Source organism: Phocoena sinus, chromosome 10, assembly GCF_008692025.1.
Source record: "Phocoena sinus isolate mPhoSin1 chromosome 10, mPhoSin1.pri, whole genome shotgun sequence".
Classification (NCBI taxonomy): domain Eukaryota; kingdom Metazoa; phylum Chordata; class Mammalia; order Artiodactyla; family Phocoenidae; genus Phocoena; species Phocoena sinus.
Window position 1 is genome coordinate 9,452,104 of NC_045772.1, and position 23,007 is coordinate 9,475,110.

The 23,007-nt window shown below is 56.3% G+C and overlaps 1 protein-coding gene across 3 annotated transcripts; it reads left to right on the forward strand.

Moving 5' to 3' along the window:
* Positions 1 to 1,707: 1,707 nt before the first annotated feature.
* Positions 1,708 to 19,846, forward strand: CBX7 (chromobox 7). 3 transcript variants are annotated; one of them, XM_032645026.1, is made up of 6 exons: positions 1,708 to 2,011; positions 4,240 to 4,283; positions 11,781 to 11,846; positions 15,885 to 15,951; positions 18,612 to 18,684; positions 19,075 to 19,846. In XM_032645026.1, exons 1-6 carry the CDS (start codon positions 1,943 to 1,945, stop codon positions 19,230 to 19,232), a joined length of 477 nt encoding a protein of 158 aa, XP_032500917.1. In that variant the 5' UTR covers positions 1,708 to 1,942; the 3' UTR covers positions 19,233 to 19,846. The 3 variants fall into 3 exon arrangements, with proteins under 3 accessions (XP_032500917.1, XP_032500914.1, XP_032500915.1); XM_032645023.1 differs by having other exon boundaries at positions 1,709 to 2,011; positions 18,333 to 18,684; XM_032645024.1 differs by having other exon boundaries at positions 1,709 to 2,011; positions 18,333 to 18,684; positions 19,078 to 19,846.
* Positions 19,847 to 23,007: the final 3,161 nt, after the last annotated feature.

Below are 23,007 nucleotides of genomic sequence, written 5' to 3' on the forward strand. Positions count from 1 at the left end.
TGAATTTATAACTGTCATTTATTTGTCCCACCTGTCTTGTATTTCTTTTTCTCTCCATTCTTGCTTGCTTTAGGATTGATTGGATTGATGTTCTCATTCTATTTCCCCCCTCTAATAATCTGGCTAAATATTATTGCATTTTCATTCTTTTTGTTTACCCTGGTAATAGCAACGTGCAGTCTTAACTCATCAAAGTCCAAGTATATTTGATATCCGTTTTCGTTTTCCTCCTGAGGAATAGAAGGATCTTGGAACACTTTAATCCACTCACCCAAGTTCTGTGCCATTGTTGTTGTGTATTTTAATTCTATTTTTATCCAGAAGACATTGTTATTGTTTTATATTATCAATGTTCTTCATTGTTCTTTATTCCCTATTGCATCAGACCTCTGTCTGTGATCATCTGCCTCCTGCCTTTAGTCCTTCCGTTGGAATTTCCTTTAGGGACGGTCTGCTAGCGTCAAAGTCTTAGTTTTTGTATTTGTAAGTGTTATTTCCCCTCGTTCTGGAAAGACATTTTCACTGGGTACATAAATCTCGAAATAAAATTTCACTAAATTTCTCTCAGGGCTTTGGATGTATCATTCTACTGCCTTCGGGCTGGCTTCCGTTGTTCCTGATGAAAAGTCAGTGTAAATCTATCTATCTTTTTTTTTTTTTTTTCACCTGTACGCCCGACAGAGGCGTACAGGGGAACAGGAACCTGTGGAAGGTTTTTAAGCACTAGGGTGACCCAGTTAGATGTGCATTTTAGAAAGCGGGCTCTGGCACTGTGGACACAGTCTCAGAGGGGATGGCAGTGAGAAGGTTGTTGCTGCGATCAAGAGAAAGGACAAGGGGTGTAGAGGGGAGGAAGTCAGAGAGGCAGGACTTGGGGTCCACGCAGGCAGGCGGTGGGAGCCGGAGGGGCACGGATGACTCGGGTTCCTCCTAGTGAGGATGAGTGGTGGCGCGGCAGAGAAGACAGAACGAGGTTGGAGTGAACGGGGAAAATGAGATGGTCCCGGACCTCAAGATCCATTCATCCCACAAACAGTCGAACACCTACTACATGCAGAGCGCCTAGCGCGTGTGACTGGGGACTTGGGGCTGCGTGGCAGCGAAATCTGTCCCGCTGTGCACCTTAGATCTGCCACGGCCACACCTGCCGCCAAGTACTGCCTAGCCGGGGCCCTCGAGGCAGCGGCCGCGCGATTCGGGCGTCTCAGCACGACCGGCTACAGACGGACGGACGGAAGGATATACGTGGAGGCGCCTGCTCAGGGCTGGCAAACCACGTCGCTCCGGAGCCCGGATCTAGAGAGACCACTGTACTGAGACAGCTTGGGAAACCTTGGCCGTCCCCGCCCTCCTGCCGCCCAAGGGTCCGCGCCGCGACCCCTCTATCCTTTGTGGGAGGTGAGGCAAATGGCCTCCCCGCTCTGCCCATGTTCTCATCTGCCCAACCGGGGCCATGCCGTTTCCGGCCCCTCAGAGTCACCGGGAGGACTTTAGGAAACGCGTCTGTGTATTAAGATCTCGTCCCACCCGACCGGCGCCGGCGCCAAATAAGTCCCGCGTACTAGCGGATCCCGAGAGCCGCGCGCTACTGACGGCCCAGGCGGGGCGGAGCTCCAGAGGGGGCGGGACCAAGAGGGGCGGAGCCTATTAAGGAGGGGCGTGACCTGCCCGGCAAGAGCCGAGCCCCCGCTCCGCCCCCGCCCCGCGCGCTCGCTCGCCGGCTCGCGCGCGCCGAGGAAAACGTTGCGCAGGTTCAAAAATGGAACGTCGGCGGCGTGAGGGAGCGCAAGGGGGTGTGCGCGCGTGCGCGTGCGCGTGCGCGCCCGGGCGAGGGTGACTGGGACCCCGCCGGCCCGAGCATCGCGCGCCGCAGCCGCGGCCCCGCAGCTCCGCCCCCGGCCCGGCCCGGCCCGGCCCCGGGCCCGCTCGCCCGCCGCCCCGCATGGAGCTGTCAGCCATCGGCGAGCAGGTGTTCGCCGTAGAGAGCATCCGGAAGAAGCGCGTGCGGAAGGTGAGGCTGCCCGGGGGCGGCTCCCAGGACCCCTATGGAGTCCCCTCCTGTCCCCAGCACTGTCCCCTCCGCGCTGGAGGCGAGGGAGAAAGTGGAGCGGGGGTGGGGGGTGGGCAGGCAGCCCCGCGCTGCCGGACTCGTATACCCAGCCCGTGCCTCAGTTTCCCCCGCCACCTTGTAGAAAGAGTAGAATAAAAGTTGTCGCCCCGGGATGCTGGGGGCAGCTGAGTCCGCCAGAGCTAGAGGTTAGGATCGGACTGTAGGGATCCTGAACGCCATCCTTTCTCATCCTCCCCTCATTCTAAATATGGGGAGACTGAGGCCCGAGTTGAAGAAACGGCTTGCCTAGTGTGTTCGCGTCGGAGCTGGGTCTCGAACTCAGGACTCTGGACTCTTGGTGCCAAGTCCTTTGAAGTTGGAGGCGGAGCTTTGGAAAAGCGTCCTCCCGCCTCTTAAGTTTAACTGCTGGACTTCGATCCCCTCCACATCCCCACCTCCATGTCTCTCCCCCACTTCCAGTGCACACCCCTCTGTCTTCCCCTCCCCACCTCCCAGCCCCGCCCGGCCGGCTCAGTGGAGCCGCCTACGGCGCTGGGGCATCCTCAAAGCTCCTCCCCCTTTGCCTTCGCCTCCAAAACATACACCCTGCAATTTAAGGAGGCGTCTGTTCTGCTAGGTTCTGTCCCCGCGCCTCGGGCCTGGACTTTGGCCGTGCACATTTCCTGTGCACACGTCTGCAAAGTGGTCTGGCCCCAGACTGGAGGTTGGAGATGGAAGGCTTTGGGGAAAGTTCCTGTCCCGGCACTCACCACTATCCTTTTCCCTTATCTCCTCCCTGCAGCCCCATGGGAGGCTCTAGCGGCAGGGCTGGGAGGGGTCTTAGAGTTCACCTCCTCCCATTTGACGAAGGCACAAACTGAGGCCCTGGCTGGGGAAGTGACCTGGTCAAGGTCACACAGCAAGTTAGAGATGGGTGTAGAGCAGGAGCTCCAGTTGGCTGTTTGCCAGCTCATCTTTCAAGAGAGAAAACTCAGTCCCGGCATCTTGGGTGACATCTAAGGGTGACAGTCAAGGTGGGCCATGACCTTTTCTTCCCCAACTCCAATGGGGTTGAGCTCTGTCTTCAAGTTGGGGCTGCCCCTCCTCCTCCCTTCCCTCAGGGTTTCCTCGATTTGAATTTGTTCCTCAAAGCCCCATGTTTTCCATGCAGTGTAGCCTCAGCAGGTACAGTAATTACTCCCTTCTACATGGGGCCTGAGGGGTAGTGCCAGAGAGTGCGAAGCATCATTCCTTTCGCCATTCATTCAAAATATATTTATTGAGTATCTCTGTGCACCAGGCACCATTCTAAGCCCCGGGGAGGGAGCTCCTTCCCTCGTGGAGCTGCCATTTTGGCAGCGGAGACACACAGTGAAAGAGGAAATAAATATAGATGCTTTCCAAGGGGGCCGTGTGCCACACAGAAAGAGAACTACTGGAAGACGGGAGGGAGGGTGTTGGGAAGGGTGGCCAGGGCAGGCCTCTTTGAGGAGGTGACATATCTTGGTCTTCAAGTTCCAGTGTGGAGGGGTATCACCCATCAGATGGAGTTGGACTGGGAACTTTTAAAGGCCCCTGTCACCTTTGAGGAAGGGAGGAATCTGCCTCTGTTTTCTAACTACTGGAGGGGCGATCACCCTTTCTCAAGGTGGAGACTTTGTCAGCCTTCTCCGGGGTCCTGCCAGGTTCTTTTGACTTGAGAGTGAGTTGAGTCTTGGAGTCACTAGCCTGTCACCTCTGGCCCAGAGGCAGCCTCTCACAGGGAGGGGGCTGATGGGGCTAGAGCCATGTGGGACATGCCAGGGAGGAGTATTCTAGGACTTGGAGAGTCTTCTAATCGAAAAAGGAAAGAGAATTATGGTGTTAGCACCGGGACACTGGATCTTTGGCCACGCACATCCCCACACGGTCTGTTTCCCCACACGTGACATGGGCTCCAAGCTTCTGCCACAGGAACCCCAGAGGTGTTTGGGGCCCAGTGCACTCCTGTGTTCTAGTAGGGAGGACCGTCTGGGGAGGTCAGTTTGAGGATCTCTGGTTGATGGGGATCTTGTGGGGAGCGTCCCTGACAGTGTGTATGTGTTGGGGGACTTCTGTCCGCAGAGGGGATTGGGCCTTACTGTCGTGCAAGTGGTCGTAGGGGCATCTGTGTATCTCACTGTGTCTACTTCTTCTCTCTTTCTTCCCAGGGTAAAGTCGAATATCTGGTGAAGTGGAAAGGATGGCCCCCAAAGTAAGGCTTCTTTGTGTGTTTCTGTCTGCCTACCTGTACATCCTTCCATCAACCTTTTACCCTTTCTCCTGCCTCACTTTTCACTCCAGCTGCTCTAGTAATTGGCCAGCAGACCTTGATTAATCATCCTCTTCTCTGGGCCTCAGTTTCCCCTCTGCCAGCTGAGGGGCTTGGAGCACATGAGGGTGAAGGTGGGCCCCAGCTTCTCTTCTCATGGGCCCCATTCAGAGTTGCACTCCACCTTCTGGTGGCACCCTCTGCTCCCCTGCTTCTGGCCTTTCCCGGCACCTAGGAGGTGAAGGCCCATCATCTTGGCTTCAGAGATGGCTGCCTGCAAGGTGGAGGGGCACTCAAGCTGCAGCAAGTGCAGTGCCGGGTGGGGGTTTGTGTGGTTGGGCAAGACAAGTCTAGCCAGTGGGGCACGAGTCCTCAGTGCCATACAGCTAGGGACAGAGCCCGCCTTTGGACAGCACTCTCCAGTCTACAGAGCAGGCTCCTGTACAGCCTTGTGAGGCAGCTGTGGTCCTATCTCTATAAAGATGAGGAAACAGGCTCAGAGAAGGTAAGCAGCTTGCCTTAGGTCACACAGCAAGTGGAGGCAGAGCTGAGAGTTGAACTGGGCCTCTCCATCTTCAGGTATCACTTCTGTGCCTCCTCCATCTCCCAGTTGCGGGGCCAGGGAGCTGGGTCTAGGACCTCTCCCAGTTGCCCCACCTCTCCGCTGAGGCCCAATCAGGAACCTTCTCACCAACCAATCACCTCCCAGCAGGGAGTTGTTGGGGGAGGGGAGGGAAGGAGCAGGTCGTGGGGCCTCCCCATTGGTCTGTGGGTGCCCCACCTCCCAGCCCTGCCTCCTAGAGACTGACTCCTGGAATCCCCCTCTGTCCAGAGCCCCTGCTGTCTGTGCCAGGGGCTTTCTGCTGTGCTGGTGTTGGGGGCTGACCTGGTATTTGGGTCCTGGGAGTGTCTTGGACACGCGGTGGTGAGAAACAGCAGAGAGGAAGACAGGCCATGCTGCCTCAGCTTCTCTCTCTGCAAAATGGGTTCAGTAGTCCAGGCCCTGCTCTCTTCTCACAGGCTCCTTCACTTTGTGGGGTGAAAGGCCTGGGAGTGTGTTCAGGATGGCCTGCAGGCATCCTGATGATTAGGGTTGGTGGCTGGTTAACCAGATAATTCATCCATTCCTGCTGCCCCTTCCCAAACCCCCTGGGACTGAAGGATAATCCCCTCCTCCACTGGGCAGATGAAGGTGGGCTTCTGGTCTGGGTGAAGGGGCTGGTAAGAGGAGGTGGAAAGCTAGAAAAAGAAGATGTTCAAGGTGGGCATACTCCCTGGGTACTCACTCCTCTCTTAGCTTCCGTGCCAGAAGGCACTGCGTCCCAGTGGGACACCAGCCTGTTGGCCTTCAAGGCACCGTTGGCTATTTTTCCTGCTCTGTAGACTCCCTTCTCTAAACAGAGGTTTTTATCTATTTAAAGTTCCTTCCCCCACTTTTATTAATCCTGAATGAATACGCCTGCCCATCAGAGCTTCAGTCAGGGGAAGGACCTGGCATTCCAAGAGCAGTCCCTCCATGGTTCTCCTGGCCTGTGCCCCCGAACCTGGGGCCCACTTGTTTCCTAACATGCTGAGACCACCAGATGGGCCCTCATGACTGCTTTTTGTGACACTCCCCGCTCCAAGGGAGTTCTGGAAGCCCTGTTTGGCCAGATGACCTGGGGCATTTCTGGCTCCCCTATACTTTGACCCTGGGTTCCTGGCCTGGCTCACAGCTAGACAGCTGGGGGCCCTTTAGCAAGTCCCCAACATGGCAGGACCTCTGCTTCCATCTCCAAATTGGAATAAATCCTCCAGTACAACAGTGTTGTGAGGATTAGATGATGGATATAGAGTACCTGATGCATGCTTAGCCCAGACCAAGCACTTAGTGAACGTTTGCTATTAATAGTAAGTTACACAGCTCAGGCTTCTAGGTCTCCCCTCAGCCGGGAGAGGGGTCTGGGGGCGTCTACTCCTCACAGGAGCCCAAAGCAGCCTTAGCAATCATTGAGATCAGTCCTCTCATTTTTCAAATGGGGAAACTGAGGCCCAGACAGGGGAGTTATATACAGTAATATAACTGCCAACCCGGTGCAGCATGGTGCCCACTTTATGTCATCCACTGTGCCACCCCGCTTCACTTGGGGGAAAACAGGTTCAGTCACAGGGAGAATCAGGAGAACCAGGGCTCCTTTGTAACCCACTTGGTCTTCAGTCTCTCCTCCTCAGGGGGCCTTGCTTGAAGAAGAGGCTGAGAAAGTGGATGGGGAGTAGGTAGCTGGGCAGGCTGCTCGCTGCAGGCCTGGGAGCCTTGGCTAGGGCAGGGCAGTGATAGCCTGGGTGGGAGGGGAGTCAGATTCTCCTGCTCCCCAGCACCCTCCGCCCCCTGGGCAGGGAGGCTCATGTTAATAATAGAAGCCATGATTTAAACGGACACTCACCCTGTGCCAGGCCCCTGTTAAACCTTTGGGTGCTTTGCCTCTTTTCTCTCCCCAACAGCAGACAAATGACTGCCCTTCCTCCCCAGCAGATGGGGTAGAGGAGCTATCTTGCTTGTTCTGGAAGGAACAGCAAATGGCACAGGGAGGGGCTGGGGGCACAGGGCAGAGGATGTTAAATAATCAGCTACATGCTGTCAGCACACAGAGATGCTCACATACCCCACTCTCATCTCAGCCTGCCCAGGACCCTGCTGCTCCTCTTTGGAAACGCTTTCCTTCCCTCCGTTCTTACCCACTTGTGAATGCTACCGCATTTGTGGGGAGGACCGCCTCCATAGAGCTTCAGTAGTGATATTATCAGTGTATCAGGGTACAGCAATAACCAAGCTATCAGTAAGCCCCTATTAAGATCAGGCATTGGCCCCTGTAATTGCCTAATGGCAACCCATTGTACAGATGGGGAGACAGAAACCCTCAGCAGAGGCATCCTTGCCCCAGGTCATAAAGGTGGGACGATTTGAATCATGGGCACCTCCATTTCCCCACCTGTAAAATGGGGCCCTAGCCTCACGGAGCCCTGTGGAAGGCTGCCTGAGACAAGAAAGGGTTCGTAACAGTGCCAGACGCAGAGGAGGCTCTTCTTTCTCCTCCAAGGCCGGGTTGAGTAGTGGCAGCACAGAGTCCTCGGTGTGGCCCTTGGCAGGTGTGTGTTTGCGCTCTCCAGGCTTTTGATATTGATTTAATAAATGCTTGTTTGCTTTTATTATGTACCACACTGCTCTAAGTGCTTTATGTGGCTTAACACATCTAATCGTCACATCACCCCTAAAAGACAGGGACTATTGGTAGGTCCGCTTCACGGATGAGAAAACGGAGGCCCGAGCAGCGGAGTCACTTGCTCACCGCCGCCTTCGGGAGTCCGCTGCGCTGCTTCTCATTTGGGCGAATCTAAATCGGAGTCGGGGGCTGGGGCGGGCCTGGCTCTGCAGGGCGCCCCGGCACGGCGGGAGCCTACGCGGCGGGGCCCAGGAGGGGCGGCCGCGAGCCTGTTTACCCCGGCTCCGGTGGCTGGGGTGGGGGGGGGGCGGGGGCGGCGGGGCGGCGGTCACGTGGTCGTGTTTACCTCGGAGCCGGTGCGCGCCGCCCCCGCCCCCGCCCCGCCCCCCATCAGTAGGCCGGGTAATCTGGCGCGCACGCTCCCGCGCTGCGTGCGTGCGTGTGCACGCGCGGCTGCCCGACTCCGGGGGGCGGGGCGCACGGCGCTGCGATATGGATGGAGCCTTCTGTCCGCCACGCTCGGTTCCCGCCCAGGCGGCGGCCCGGAGACCTAGACCCCGAAGTCTCAGGCCGCGGGCCACGCCGGCTGCGCCCTCCTGTCTTGCCTGTGCCCGGCTGTTCGCAAAGCGTGTTTGCCCTCGCTGTGGTCTCTGGCTTCCCACACTGCGGAGGGCCGCTGATGGCCTCCTGTTTAGGAGGGCCGGGGTGTCCGAGAGGGTGAGGCGCCTGTGCAACGCCCCGCCCCACCCCCGCCCGCCTTTCCGCAGCACCGAACGGGGCCAGGCCTCCAGCTGCCAAGTCTCTCCCTTTCTGTGCACCCGCTGTGTGCCAAGCCCCGGGTCAGACACTGAAGACGTGGCCAATCAGACTGTGCCCCTCTCCTATGGACGTTACAGCCCGGTGAGGGGCCATTTACCCCGACATGTGAGAGATCCAAAGGGAGAGGGTAGCCAAGATTCAACTGAATTCTGACCACAGATTGGCCACTTCCTGGCTCGGTGATCTTGGCAAGATGCTTAACCTCTCTGCCCCAGTTTCTTCATTTGTAACATCTGTAACCTACCTCATAAGGGTGTTACAAGGAATGGATGCGTCCTTGCAGTAGTCTGCTCTGGCACCTTGCTGTTATGGTGGTGATGGTGGTGATTCTTAAGATGAGGAAACTGAACTACAGAGAAGGTTAGGGACTTGCCAGGAACCACAGAGCAGCTACATCAACAAGAAGTGGGCAGGGCAGTGGGGAAGTGGGCAGGGCGGAGAGGACTAGAGCACTGAAGAGAAACATCCACAGCTAGAGAAAGAGGGAGGGCCAGGCAGAGGACACTGGAGGAACACAAAATTCCCCCTCTCTTCTTACTAGTTACAGTCGAGGAAATTCAACCTTTGTTTGGGGGAGGGGAGGAAGGTTTGAAGTCTCTGCCAGCTTCTGGTTGCTTTCAGTTTGGGCTTTACCCAAACTATAAAAAAAAATCTCAGTTTCACTTTCAGCATTTCTCCAGGGTGAGCAAAACTCTTCAGTGGCTTCTGCAGCCATTCCCAGAACACCTGGGGGCTGGGGGCTGGGGGCTGGGGCCTGGGCTGGGCACTCTGGCGAGGCGTTACAACCTGCCAGCCAGGACACCAGCTTGATTCGCCAATAAGGATGATTCACCAATAAGGATGGCAGGTGCCCAGTGCGATAATAGGGCCCTGGAGAGCAGCTGAGGGGAGGGTTCATTCTGCTGGGAGTAGGACAGCTAGGAGAGGATGTCAGGAAAAGCTACAAGGACCTGATTCTTAAAGGATGAGGAGTTCACTGGAGGAAGGGGGCCCTCCAGGAGGAGAGCACAGCACAGTGCAAAGGAAAGGAGCTGTGATGGTGCCTGCTTAGGCTGGGCGTGTGGCATTCTGGGCATGGACCTTCACTGCTGAGTCCACGGGGCCCGACACGAAGTAAGTGTGCAGAAGTGTCAGTGAAAGAAAGGAAAGAAGGGGTCTGTCCTTGGGCAGCTTGTTGTTTAAATATTGATTGGACTACTTTTAGGTTTCACAGTAACCAGGATGGTTGAAGATGAAGGTTTAAACTTGGCTGGTAGAAGGCAGCAGGGGCAGGGGCTCTGCCTGGCCTCTCTCTGCTTCGCAATACCTCCCTAATACCTACTCACCTCCCTCTTTTATTTATTTATTTTTTGGCTGTGCCACGTGGCTTGTGGGATCTTAGTTCCCCAGCCAGGAATTGAACCCAGGCCCTTGGCAGTGAAAACTTGGTGTCCTAACCACTGGACCACCAGGAAATTCCCTCACCTCCCTCCTTATCCAGCAGTCCTGGGTGCAGTCTTGGCCAGAATCACAGTCCATTGCTTTGGTTTTGTTTATATACACCCATGTACATATATCTACATATATATGTATTTTTATGATTATATGTGTATTTGTATGCATGCATATATATACACCCATAGATATATATATATATTTTTAAACAGTTGTCAGGACTTGGATTGTTTTTTAATGATTTTCTTTCTTTTTTTTAAATAAATTTATTTATTTTTGGCTGCGTTGGGTTTTTGTTGCTGGGCGCGGACTTTCTCTAGTTACAGCAAGCGGGGGCTACTCTTCGTTGCGGTGCATGGGCTTCTCATGGTGGTGGCTTCTCTTGTTGCAGAACGCAGGCTCTAGGCACGCAGACTTCAGTAGTTGTGGCACGTGGGCTCAGTAGTTGCGGCTCAAGAGCACAGGCTCAGTAGTTGTGGTGCATGGGCTTAGTTGCTCCGCGGCATGCGGGATCTTCCCAGACCAGAACTCGAACCCGTGTCCCCTGCATTAGCAGACGGATTCTTAACCACTGCGCCACCAGGGAATCCCCATATATGTGTTTTTATATTAAAATTTTTTTATGTATTAGAATCTGTTTATGATGAGTCATCCTGGTTTTTCCACTTATGGAAGTCATAAAGAGTTTGCTTTTAAAATAAAATGTTTTAAAAAAGCAAGCTAATTTTTTTTATACATAAATTTATTTATTTATTTATTTATTTATAGCTGTGTTGGGTCTTCGTTGCTGCGCGCAGGCTTTCTCTAGTTGTGGCGAGCAGGGGCTGCTCTTCGTTGCAGTGCGCGGGCTTCTCATTGCGGTGGCTTCTCTTGTTGCGGAGCATGGGCTCTAGGCACGCGGGCTTCAGTAGTTGTGGCACTCGGGCTCAGTAGTTGTGCCTCACGGGCTCTAGAGCACAGGCCCAATAGTTGTGGCACGCAGGCTTAGTTGCTCCGCGGCATGTGGGATCTTCCCGGACCAGGGCTCAAACCTGTGTCCCCTGCATTAGCAGGCAGATTCTTAACCACTGCACCACCAGGGAATCCCCAAGTGAGCTAATTTAAAGGCAGATACTAAGTAAATAATCGTGCGGGTGGAAGGAGGATGGCTGAACTCTGGAAATGCCCAGTTCTGTCCCAGCAGGGAATGCTGTCTGGCCTGGGAGTGGTGGAAGGTCCCTCGTGGAAAGACCTAGGGGCCTGCTGTAGGACACTGTACCATTCAGTCACTGAACATTTACCAAGTTCCTGCTGTGTGCCAGGCCCCACCTGAGAAGGGAACTTCAAACCTGGCCTTGATGGTGCAGATGTGTTCCAAGGACGGGGAGGGAGTAGCTCAGCCTGGGCAGAGGGCCCACTGGGGCTGGGGCATCAGGGGGGCCAGGGATGGTGACAGTAATAAGCACAGAGCACTTCCTGTGCACCAGGCGCTGCTCTAAACACTTAGATACGTGAACATGTTTAAGCAGCACAAGAGACCTTGACAGATGGGGAAATCAGCATAGAGACACTGAATAAATCGTTTCAAGTTGTACAGCTAGCCAGGGCAGAGCTGGGGTTTGAACCCAGGCAGTCTGGCTCCAGAGCCGCAGCTCTTCACCACATGCTCTTGACTCTCACAGGAAGGGGATCCGGGGACATATGGGGCCTGCCCTCTTCACCTGAAGTGAACATGGGGATCTAGTCCGGAGTTGGACGCGATCACTTATAGGGTGGTGTGATCAGCGCTCAGAATGAGGGGAGCTCTGGTGTCATGCAAGCCCCCGGGAGGCCTCCGACCTACCCTGGTAGCCAGGGACAATTCATGGGATTAGGCGACAGTTAACACTGGATCAGGAAGGGGCAAAGTCCTGCAGGCAAGTGGGCCTGGTGGAGTGGCTGCGGCCTCTGAATGGGGGGTGGTGGGGTAGGGGGCAGGTCAGCTCTGACCCCTTGTCTCTCTCCCCAGGTACAGCACGTGGGAACCGGAGGAGCACATCCTGGACCCCCGCCTGGTCATGGCCTATGAGGAGAAGTAAGGGGCTCAGCCTGCCAGGGGGCTGGGTGGAAGGCAGGCGCTGAGGTTTCATAGGCAGCTGCTGCTGGCTTGGCTCCGAACGGTGGTCACTGGGGGCAGGGGTCTGGCAGGGACTGCCGGGTCTCGTCCGCAGCTGGGGGAAGGTGCTGGGCACCAGGTCCCAGGGCAGCTGAGGGCCCTGTCCCTTTCCGGCTGCTGGGTGATGTCAGCCACTCCGCTAACAACCCCAGGCCTCTGTCTCTCTGCTGTTGTAGGCCACCCCCAAAGCACCTGCCCCGATTTCCCCAGAAGGCAGGGGTTTCAATTGCCGTGAAGAAGGTGAAAATGGGCGTAGAGATGCCATGCGTGCGAGGGGCAGCAGTATTAATCATGCCCAGTGATGGGCCAGAGGGAGGTTCCCCCCTACAGATCCTCCACCAAGTTTGATGAAGCTCTCAAGAAAGGCCAGGGGAGGAAGTGTGGCTTTAGAGCCAGGACAGCTGGGTTCCGGTCCCTCCTGCTTGGCTACCTCCTAGCTGGGAGGCCGTGGGCAAAGCTGCCCCCAGGTCTCAGACTGCCGTGTCTGCCAGTGCTCTGCTGCAAGTGCTCTTCTGAGGGTTGCTTAGTGATTGGCAGCTCGTCCGATGGGCCGTGACAGCACACCTTAGCGGGGAGCTTCTGCCAAAAATGTTGTTTCTCCTGGTGGGAGGGCCTTTTGAGCATAACCTAGCCATTCCCGTCTGCTGCACGAGCCCCAGCGTCACCGGCCCCTTGCCGGCAGGCTGCCCAGTCTTTCTGCCTCTCCCCAACCCATCGACCCTGTACAGTGCGGGACCGTTTTATAAAATCATTTTTATTTGGTTCCTTTTAGCAACTGCCTGAGACAGGGATGAGGGTCTCATCTGACAGATGAGGAGACCGAGGCTCTGAAGAGCTAAGGGGCTTGTCCAGGGTCCTCGCACCTGGGAGGCAGCCCAAGTAGGACTTAACCTGGGTGGGGCTCCTGAGTCCCAGTGATGCCATTCCTCTGCCCCTCCTCACCCGCTGCTGACCGCTTCTCCCACAGGAGGTCTCCTGCTGCTGATTCAAAGGAAACGTTCCCAATGCTCTTTCCTTTAAAAATCACAGTGTTCCTGTCCCACAGCTTCTTTCTGGTTCCCGAGTGCTGGTGGGGCCTTGATCCAAAAGGGTTGTGACACTGAGAGAGCCCTGTGGAATGTCCTGGATTGTGGTAAGGAGAGCACTGGGCAGGTGTCAGAGGCCTGGATCAAATCCTGGCTGTTCCACTCACCAGCTGTGAGGTGCTGCACAGGGCCTTTTTCCTCTCCGAGCCTCAGCTTCTCTGTCTGTGAAATGGGGAGAACAGTGCTGACCTCAAGGGCTCTCATGGGGAGGAAAGGCGTTTGAAAGCACTCCGCAAACCATTAGGTGTGGGCACACACGGGCAAATGTCTTCCTGATGGTAATTAGGGGTCAGCTAGTTCATTCTTTCATTTGTTCAACAAATCTTTGTTGAGGTCCTACTGTGTGCCAGGCACTGTTCCAGGGACTGGGGCACAGCAAGGAACAAAACCAACAAACGTCCCTGCCCTCGTGGGGCTTACATTCCAGTGTGGAGACCTGCAGTGAAAAGTACACCAGTAAATGTATAGATGCCGACCTGCTGACTGCTGCACAGACAGAGTCGGGACGGGGCCGCTGCTTTCAGTGGGATGGTTAGGTGGTGGCATTTGACCAGAGACCTGAGCTAAGTGAGGGAAGGACCCCAGTAGGTATTTTAGAGAAGACCATCCAGGTGAAGAGCCCCCAAGAAAGTGATGCAGAGGCCCTGGGCTGAGGAACTGCATGGAGGCCAGCGTGGCTCCGAGTGTGGCCAGCTGGAGTGGTGTGAGCTGGGCAGGGGTGGGGCGTCTGGGGGAGGGGCAGGGGCGGGGCAGCTGAAGGAGTGGGCGTGCAGCTCAGGGAGGCCCCGTGAGTCCTGGTAGTGGATTCGGGTGTTGCTTTCAATGAGTCAGAAAAGTCCGTAGTTAAGGAACAAATGAGGAGCTCGGGGATTTCTACAGACCCACCGTGTGATTTGACTTCCTCTTTCTCTCTGGGTCTTGGTGAGAAGGAGATGGAAGCGGGGTGACGACCATTTTAACACCTGCTTTGCAGGGTTTTTAAGAGACTCAGAAGGAGTCGGGCCAGGGGGCTCTAATGGGGAGTCCCTGCATCCCAGGAGGGGCCAGTGGGGCACTGAGGGCTTGTGGGACCACGATCCCCACAGCCCGGGACACTGATGGGCCCTGGGTAAGTAAGGACTGGACAGAATGGAAGCTCGCTGCAACCCCCTCCCCCCCACTCCCACGGTTGCAGGGCAGGAGTGGGGGTGCTACAGATGGGAAGCCAGGTCATGTGGCCTGGGCTGCAGGCCTGCCCCCGAGCCCTGACTGGGCCCCCAGGCCTGACCTTGCCAGGCCTGGAGCCCAGAGCTCAGCATCTTCACTAGTGGCAGACGTTGTCAGAATTGTGGCGTCGGGCAAATGGCTTGACCTCTCTGTGCTCTGGCTATAAAATGAGGACAGGAAATGTGCCTCCCTCACAGGGTGGCTGTGAGGGTTAAAGCATTGAGAGCAGTGCCTTGTGCAAAGTGTGCAGGACATAATAATAAAAATAATAATAAATAACACTTATACAAATATAATAAAGACATATTATTCTTTTCCCTCAAGGCCCTTTCCTTTTTCCCTCTCTCTACTTCCTCCTTCTCTTCCTCTTTTTTGTTTTTCTTCCCTCTCTCTTCCTCTTTTTTATTTTAGTCTTTCTACCCCCCATTTTGAGAAATGCCAGGCACCTCTCTCGCTCCTCCCAGGGGCCCCGGGGACCAGCTGAGAAGGGAAGCTCTTTCTCCAGACTAGAAAACTGAGGGCCAGAGAGGGAAAGTGACCAGCCAAGGTCTCCTGTGGGTCAGGTAGAGCTGAGCCTGGAACAGGGTGTCCTGGCGCCCAGCACCGGGCTCTGAGTTAAGGTTCTCACCCTCCAGGGCTTGGGAGGCCTGGCTTGCTGTGGGTATCCCACGCCCTGGGTGCTTCTCTCGAATGCTGGTTCTAGGGCCCCACGGCAGACCTGCCGAAGCTGACTCCGTGGGGAGGGAGGGAGAGCCCTCCCCCCAGTGTCCCTGGAGTCTGATGTCTGGAAGGGGGTGGCAGCCACTGCCTTGAGGAGGGACCAACAGTGGAAACAGTCTCCACGGATGCACTGGCTTAGCTTGGCTCAGACTGAGAGACTGGACCAAGGCCACAGACGGCATGAGTGGAATGAAGTGAAACAGAACGAAACTAGTTTGAATTGTCCCATCACTTCCAGCACATTGTTGGGGTCTCTGGCGTGTTGTCTGGTGTGTGTGTGTGGCTTTGTCTGCGTCCTCAGGTTGTGCCTTGTGTGTTTGTGATGGAGGAAGGCATCCGGCAGAGAGTCTGGCATCTACTGGGGACTGAATGCAGGCTAGTTTTTCTCCCCTTCTCCAACCAGATGATACAGACAAATGGGAGCCTGTCCTCCCCACCAGGTTTGTGGAGATGCCAGACTGGTGGGGGAGATCTGGGCAGAACTTCGCTTGCGAAAGGACTCGTGGCCATTCTCATCAGTCCCCCTGGGGCATTCAAGGCAAATTTAATTAACAGGTTTCTGTAGACGTCTCCTAAGCGTGGAAACTGGAACTACATTGTTTTGGGGGCTGTTCCCAGTGCATGTAGAGAAGAGGTCTGGCATGACCCTGGGGCCGTGAAGACCCACATATTTTTGGAGATGTCCCCCGAGTCCCACCTCTAGCAACTGGGACCAGTCGCTGTGCCCTCACCTTTAGTCAGGTGGGAAGATGCAGCCCTGGGAGTTGAACACACGACCCCATTGTTATGATCTAAAGTGAGGAGCCCTACCCCAGGATGAGGGGTGGCCTGTGGAGGGTGTCCCCCTCCCCCATAGACAGCAGAGAGCTGGGTGGAGCGGACGCCTTACTTTCCCTTAAATGTCAACAGTGTTTCCTTTTGTTCTGCCATCTGCTTTGCACCCCAGGGAGGAGAGAGACCGAGCATCGGGGTATAGGAAGAGAGGTCCGAAACCCAAGCGGCTTCTGCTGCAGGTAACCCCACCAGCTCTGGTGCCCGCCCACAGGGCCCCCTTGCTCCTCCCACCAGCCCCTGCCCATCCGTGCATTTGCACTGGATAGTTCTGCGGAACCACTAACCCTCCTCGGCTCCACCCAGGACACTGTGGGGTGGGGCGGGGCACTTAGTGGGTAAGTTTCAATGGGAGGAGTTGGGAAAAGTCAGAATGTGGGGCTGGTGCCCCTGGAGGACACGGTGGGTGGAAGGTTCTGTGGAGGGAGGGAGGGTGGGTGTATGGCTTACGGGATCCTAGAATTTTGAAAGCTTAGAATCTTTTTTTTTTGAAAGCTTAGAATCTTGATGCTCCAAGTCCCCAAAATACAAAATTGTAGTATTTGAGAATCTTAGAAGCATAAACTTTTGAGGGAACAGGGGCGTCTGGAATTTTAGAATCCAAGAAAAGGAGATTCTTAGAATTCTGGAACCATAGCCTTGGAATGGTCTAGAAATGCATCATTTTTTAAATTATTTAAAAAATTTTTTTTTAATTTATTTTTTATTATTATTATGTTTTTAGCTGCGTTGGGTGTTGGTTGCTGCGCACGGGCTTTCTCTAGTTGCGGCGAGTGGGGGCTACTCTTCGTTGCGTTGCGCGGGCTTCTCATCGCGGTGGCTTCTCTTGTTGCGGAGCACGGGCTCTAGGCGCGCGGGCTTCAGTAGTTGCAGCACACGGGCTCAGTAGCTGTGGCTCATGGGCTCTAGAGCACAGGATCAGTAGTTGTGGTGCACAGGCTTAGTTGCTCCACGGCATGTGGGATCTTCCCGGACCAGGGCTCAAACCCATGTCTCCTGCATTGGCAGGCGGATTCTTAACCACTGTGCCACCAGAGAATTCCCTAGAAATGTGTCATTTTGAGTGAGAAGAAGCCCTCTGCCACAAGACTGGCAGCCCGTGTTACCCAGGTCTTGGGGGCACTTTGCTACTTTCACTGGTTCGCACTGAAAAGAGGATGGAGTCTGAAGTGATGTAGTTATGTGATTTGAGGCAAATCTCTGAGCTTGAGTTTTCTCATCTGTAAAATTGGGATGATAAGAATACCTGCTGTCCTTAATTTAATAAGGCCCACCCGGGAATTTGAAGCCAAAAAATAAGGCTTCTTGGTCCACGTGCAGTGTGAGCCATGTCCAACCTCCTGTCCATTCCATCGAGAGTCACACAGCTGGATTAAAATCCAGATCTGAGTCCTGGTGCTCCTGGACCCGTTAGTTAGTAGCTGTAATTCTCTCATGGTGAGGTAGAGAAGGACAGAACTGTATGAGAGTTACGAGGCCTGTGATGGTATACGAGCCAGGCTGAAGGGGTGGGTTTTGATAAAGCTGCATATGGGATAAGCCCTCTTAGCACTGCAGTATCTTTACAGTCTCCTCCCAGTTCAGCTCTCCTCCCATCACCATGACAACCTGCACCCCATGCTGAGTGATGGGGATTAGCTGGTGGGACTGAGGAATGGAACTTGCACATGTGATCTCTGCCCCCAACTGGAGATGTTTGACCTACAGTTCCTATCTGCTGGCCTCACTCTCTTCCTGGGAACTCTTGGCCTCTGGTGACAGGTAGCAGGAGAAGCTACTGTCCCGGAGTGATCCAGGCCCCCCCAACATCTTAGCACCAAGATCTTTCTTGGGTTTGTATAAATTTCCCCCAAAAGTCAGTAAGACAAATGCACAAATCACAAAACTTCAGTCTTTGAATGGCAGAAGAATGTGCCCTACAGCCCATTTAAGCAAGAAGGAGGCGGGGCAACAGACGTCTGGGCCCAGCCAGGGCCACCCTGCGGCTCAGAGCCCAGGAGAGTCCTGGGGGAATCGAGGGGTGTCTGCAGGCTGCTGGCAGACCTTCCTGTGGCTGGATGCCATGCGTACCCCTGGCTAACTTTTCCCAGGAAGCTTCAGAGCCCTGTGCCTCACACCATTTCCCTAGCGAGCTGGCCGTTCCAGCTTTTGGGGGTTCTTTAGAAGCAAAGATTCCTTCCCTGTGATGAAGAATAAGTCCTTAATTTATCTGCCTCATAAATGCAGGTGTGTTTTTTTGTTGGTCAGTTTTCACCTTGTACCGCTTGTGTGCCTCTGCCATGGACCAAAGGAACGTGCCCTGAGGCCCCGTCCCTGAGCCACTTACAGGGCCCTGGGAGATGAGGCCGCGCCGTGAGGCCTCTTGGCTGAGCTGGGCCAGGCCCCGGGGCTGGGGCTGGTCAGGGGGAGCGCTCTGGGCTGGGGTGAGGGGCGGGATGCCGGCTGGCTCTGAGCCCTGAAACACGGGGAAGAGGACCCCGGGCGGGAGGGCCAGCACGAGCAAAGGCGCGGCAGTGGGTGGGAGGGCAGGGCTGATCCGCCGTGCCCTGGCTTGCCCCCGCAGCGGCTGTACAGCATGGACCTGCGGAGCTCCCACAAGGCCAAGGGCAAGGAGAAGCTCTGCTTCTCCCTGACGCGCCCACTCGGCAGCGGGAGCCCCGAGGGGGTGGTCAAGGCGGGGGCACCCGAGCTGGTGGACAAGGGCCCCTTGGTGCCCACCCTGCCCTTCCCGCTCCGCAAGCCCCGCAAGGCCCACAAGTACCTGCGGCTCTCACGCAAGAAGTTCCCGCCCCGCGGGCCCAACCTGGAGAGTCACAGCCATCGACGGGAGCTCTTCCTGCAGGAGTCAGCGGCCCCGGACGTCCTGCAGGCGGCCAGCGAGTGGGAGCCTGCTGAGCAGCCCCCTGAAGAGGAGGGTAAGGCGGCCCAGCCCCGAGGCTCAGACCCAGGGACCCTCAGAGCTGGAAGGGTCCCTTGAGTCATCAGGTCCAGCTGGTCCAGTGCCCAGAGAGGGCCTGGGCGCTCCTGAGGCCACATAGCCTGCAGGGACCCTGGCACCAAGCCCAGAGCTCTTTCCGTGGTCCCACTCAGGATGAGTTCGTGTCCAGCCAGGGAAGGTACATGTAGTGACGTCTTCCTGTGTGTCCAGCCTTGAACTAGGCCCTGACCTGGCTGGAGACTCAGAAGATCAGGTGTTGGGGGTGGGGTGGGAGGTGGTCGACAAGCTGCCACCCACGCCCGCCTTCCCCACCTCGTTGCCAACGCTGTCCCCCGTCTGTCTGTGTGTCTTTGTCCCGTGGCTGCAGCAGATGCCGATCTGGCCGAGGGGCCCCCCTCCTGGACACCCACGCTCCCCTCCAGTGAAGTGACAGTGACCGATATCACCGCCAACTCCATCACCGTCACCTTCCGCGAGGCCCAGGCAGCTGAGGGCTTCTTCCGAGACCGCAGCGGGAAGTTTTGAATCACCATTTTTACTCTTCTTCAACTGTTTTCTTTTGGGCTTGGGGTGGGGACTTCCAGAAATGGGGAGGGGTTGGGGTGGGTAATTATTTTATTTAAAGAAACATTGATGAGGAGAAGGGGGGAAGATCCCAACACTCTCCCACCGCCCCGCCCCTTTCTCTGTGCGGACGTTTACAGGGCAGCCTTGGGTCTGTGTCAGGGCTGGGCCTGGGGAGGCCTGGCACTGCTCTGTCACTTGGGGTACCATCTCCAGGGTAGGATGGGGACAGGACCAGCCTCCCCCGGACACCTCCATCACCATTCTTCTCTAGAGAGACAGCAGCTGGTCCCCAGGACTAAAGGAGGATGGGAAGGCCCGAACCCTCCCCTTAAGCAGCCCACCCCAGCCTTTCTGGTTGGTTTCCCCTTTGCCTTTTTGTGTGTGTGTGTTTGGGGAGGGGTCTTTATTTTTAAATTTCCACTCCAGCTTTGCGGGGGGATATGGAGGCTGGCTTTGACCAGAAGTGATTGGGTCACAGAGCTAAGGGGCTGGGAAGGGTTTGAGATTGCTGGGCACGTCCCACCCCTTCAGAAAGGTCTCTCCTTTCCCCTGGGGGCAGCTGCCAGCTAAGCCCCTTCCGCTGAGAGCTACCCGCCCCAGCTCCATCGCCTGGCCCGTGCAAACCGCTCACTTGCACACCCAGCCCCGCAGGTGTGTGCACACGGCCCCTCGCGCCCTCACGACTGCATGCGCCGGTCCGCAGACGTGTGCAGTGGGTCTTGCAAGCCTCCTGACCGGGTGGACGGGGCGGGGTGGTGGGGGGAGTGATTCACAGCACAGAAGAGCTTGCTGTAGGCAGCCCCGCTCATCCCACCTTGCACAGCACTTCGCCTGACAGGACCTATCCGAGTCAGCATGGATAGCTGTCAGTGGAGGGCAAGGCTCCGGCCAGGGGGCAGCTGGATGGCCTCCGACACTCCAGGCGTGCGGGTGAAGTCTTGTGGTGTCACCTGGGCAGCCACGGGCGTGCAAGCGTGTGCATGTGTGCTGTGCACCGGCGCGAGCTCTGAGGCACTTGTGCCCTGTCCCCCCACCCCCGGGGCTCCTGTTCTCTCTGACTCAGGTGACTTTCCAGCCCTTCTGTCTCCCCTCTTTTTCTGCCCTCCCCTTCAACTCAGCCAACCAGACACGGGCGTGGGTGGTCAGGGAGGGAGGAAGCGTCCCACCACCTTCTCAGGGCAGCCCCCGACTCCTGACACCCTTCCTCCTTCCATTCTGGGTCTCCCCCGCATCCACCCTCAGTGCTGCAGCTGGGACTAACCTTGTTTCTCTGCGGCGGGACCTCTGCCATGTCTTCCTGTGGTCGGGCTGTAGTGGGTGATGGGTCAGGCTGTGCACGAGCCCCCCACCCTGGCAGGGGCCTGTGTCTGCCAGAAGAGGGGCGCTCTGTTTCTGGTTTGCACAGACGTGCCCTGTGGACTAGTGGCTCCCCTGGCAGTAAGGAGTGACTTCTCCCCTATCCTGGTCCTGCAGGGGAGAAAAAGCCAGATTGGGGGTGGGCACCAGGGGAGCAAGTGAAAGGCTTTGTCAGACCAGGCACTCAGGTCCCTCCCCCGGGGCTGTCTCCATGCTCCGCTTTGTCCTGAGGAAGTGGTCAGAGTCCTGCTGAGGCCCGACTAGGGCAGTCCTTCCCCCAGACCCCTTCTTCCCGAGTTCCCAGACCAAAGACAGCCTGCACCCATTTTTGTTTGGGGTGCCTTGCTGGCAAGATCCCAGATCCCTGAGTGTCTGTCTCCCCTTCCTCCTTAATCCTTCGTTGTCCAGGGTCAATTCAGTGCTTCCATTGGGGGATGGCTTCCTCCCCCCGACCCCATGACTTGATTCACCCCCAGGCTAGGGGGTTGTGTCTAGGGGAGTCTGGGGGTGGACCAGGGAACGAAGGGGCAGTGGGGAACCTCCCCAGCTACGGGACCCTGGGGAGGGGAAGGGCAGCCTGAGTGGGAAGCTGTCCCAGATCAACGGCTCCCGGCAGAGGGGAGGGTGGTGGGCAGGGGTGTCGCGCTGACGGAAAGCTGTGGGCCCTGGCTTGGGACTCGGCTGGCTTCAGCCTCCAAGAGAAGCCGCACTCCGCAGCCCCCAGGGGACACGTGGCCTCCTCCTGCCTCACTTTGAAGAGCTGTTTGTGTCGTTTGCGGGTCTGGGGCCTCTCTCGTGGGAAGAGGCAGCTGCCACAGAGGAGCACTTCTAGCCTCTCTCTCTCAGCCCTTCGCAGCCCGCAGGGCACCCTGCTCTCTGGAGGGCCGGGCCTGGGAGCGGAGGCTCCCTGGGGGAAGGGCTGCAGGCTGTTAGGACCTTCCTGCCCAGGACCCAGGACGGTGACCTCTGTGAGGGGCTGGAAGTGGCCTTGCAGGACTCCTCCAGCCCTGAGCGTCCCAGAGGGCCTTGGGGTGAGAGGGGGCAAGGTGGGCACGACCTCCCACCCCACTGCCACCCGAGAAGGCCAGTACTCACTTGGGGGTGGGCGTTGAAAAGGTTGGACCACCTGCCTTTCCTTCCCCCAGCCCCACCTGTTTTGAATGTAGAGAGACCGGTTGGTACTTTTCTTTTGCTGTGGGGTGGGGCGAGGGGCATATTCTCCGCCCGTGGCGCGGCCACTCGGGAATCACCGCCGCTCTTAGGATGGTGGTCCCTCCACCAGCTTCCCCCTGGCTCCTGCCCTGGGGGAGGGTGCTTGGCTTGTCAGGTGGTTTCGCTTTCGCTTTATAACTGGCCAGCCTGGCCTCCGGGTCTCAGCACAAGAACGCTTCCTTTGCACAGAATGAGCGTCGAGCTTTGTTCAGACTAAATGAATGTATTTGGGAGGGGTTGGGGGCGCGAGTCAATTCCAAGCACACGCCGTTTCAGAGTGAGTGTGTGCGGGGAGAGCTAGAGCAGATGCAGAGCGTGGTTTTATTTTTGTACTGATATTGGTAAGAGACTGTATAGCATCTATTTATTTAGATGATTTATCTGGTAAATGAGGCAAAAAAATATTAAAACTACATTAAAGATGATTTTAAAAAAAAAAGCTCTTGGGCATCTGATCATTGCTTGTGATGGTGTCACAGCTGTGCCGAGAAAAGAGCTGCAGCCCTGGGGGTGAGCCCTCCAGACCTCCCAGACCCCCCAGAGCCATCTTGGCAGTACATGGGGCTGGCGCCAGGTGTCCTTGTCAGCTTGCCGAATCCTGAGACGTGGTGATGCTCTCATGTCCATACATTCTCCCTGTCTGGTTAGCTTTCCCCTCGAAGTTGCAAACCCTCAGATCCAGCCCCACACGTGTTCTTGACACTCCTGTTCCTGTGTGTCTGTGGGTCTTGCACGTCTTCCGGTGGGTAAGTTATTTCCTCCTGGGTAAGGAGTGTGCTCCCCTGCCTGGTCAATGCTGGGAAAAGGAGGGGGAGGTGAAGGTGAATTGAGAAGGACACGTGCGCTCTTGAGGAGTATCTGCCTCAGGTGAAGCCCTTACTTGGTCACCAGGTAGTCAGCCGTCTTCCAGTGCCAGCCAGAGAGGTCAGGGGATTCTGGTGGTCAAGTTTCTTGGGCCCTTTATCCCTAATGTTTTCATCGCAGGGCTTCGAGTTCTGCCTCTTCCCTGCTGGCCCTCAACCTAGCGTAAGAGGCCCATGAGGCAGTGTGTTCAGTCTCCTTTGCAGACCTTTCTCTCTTACAACCAACCATCAGGCCCCACGGCCAGCAGGATATGCCCCGTGGGCGCAGGAGGTCAGGGGCTCTTTAAACACTCTCATAAATA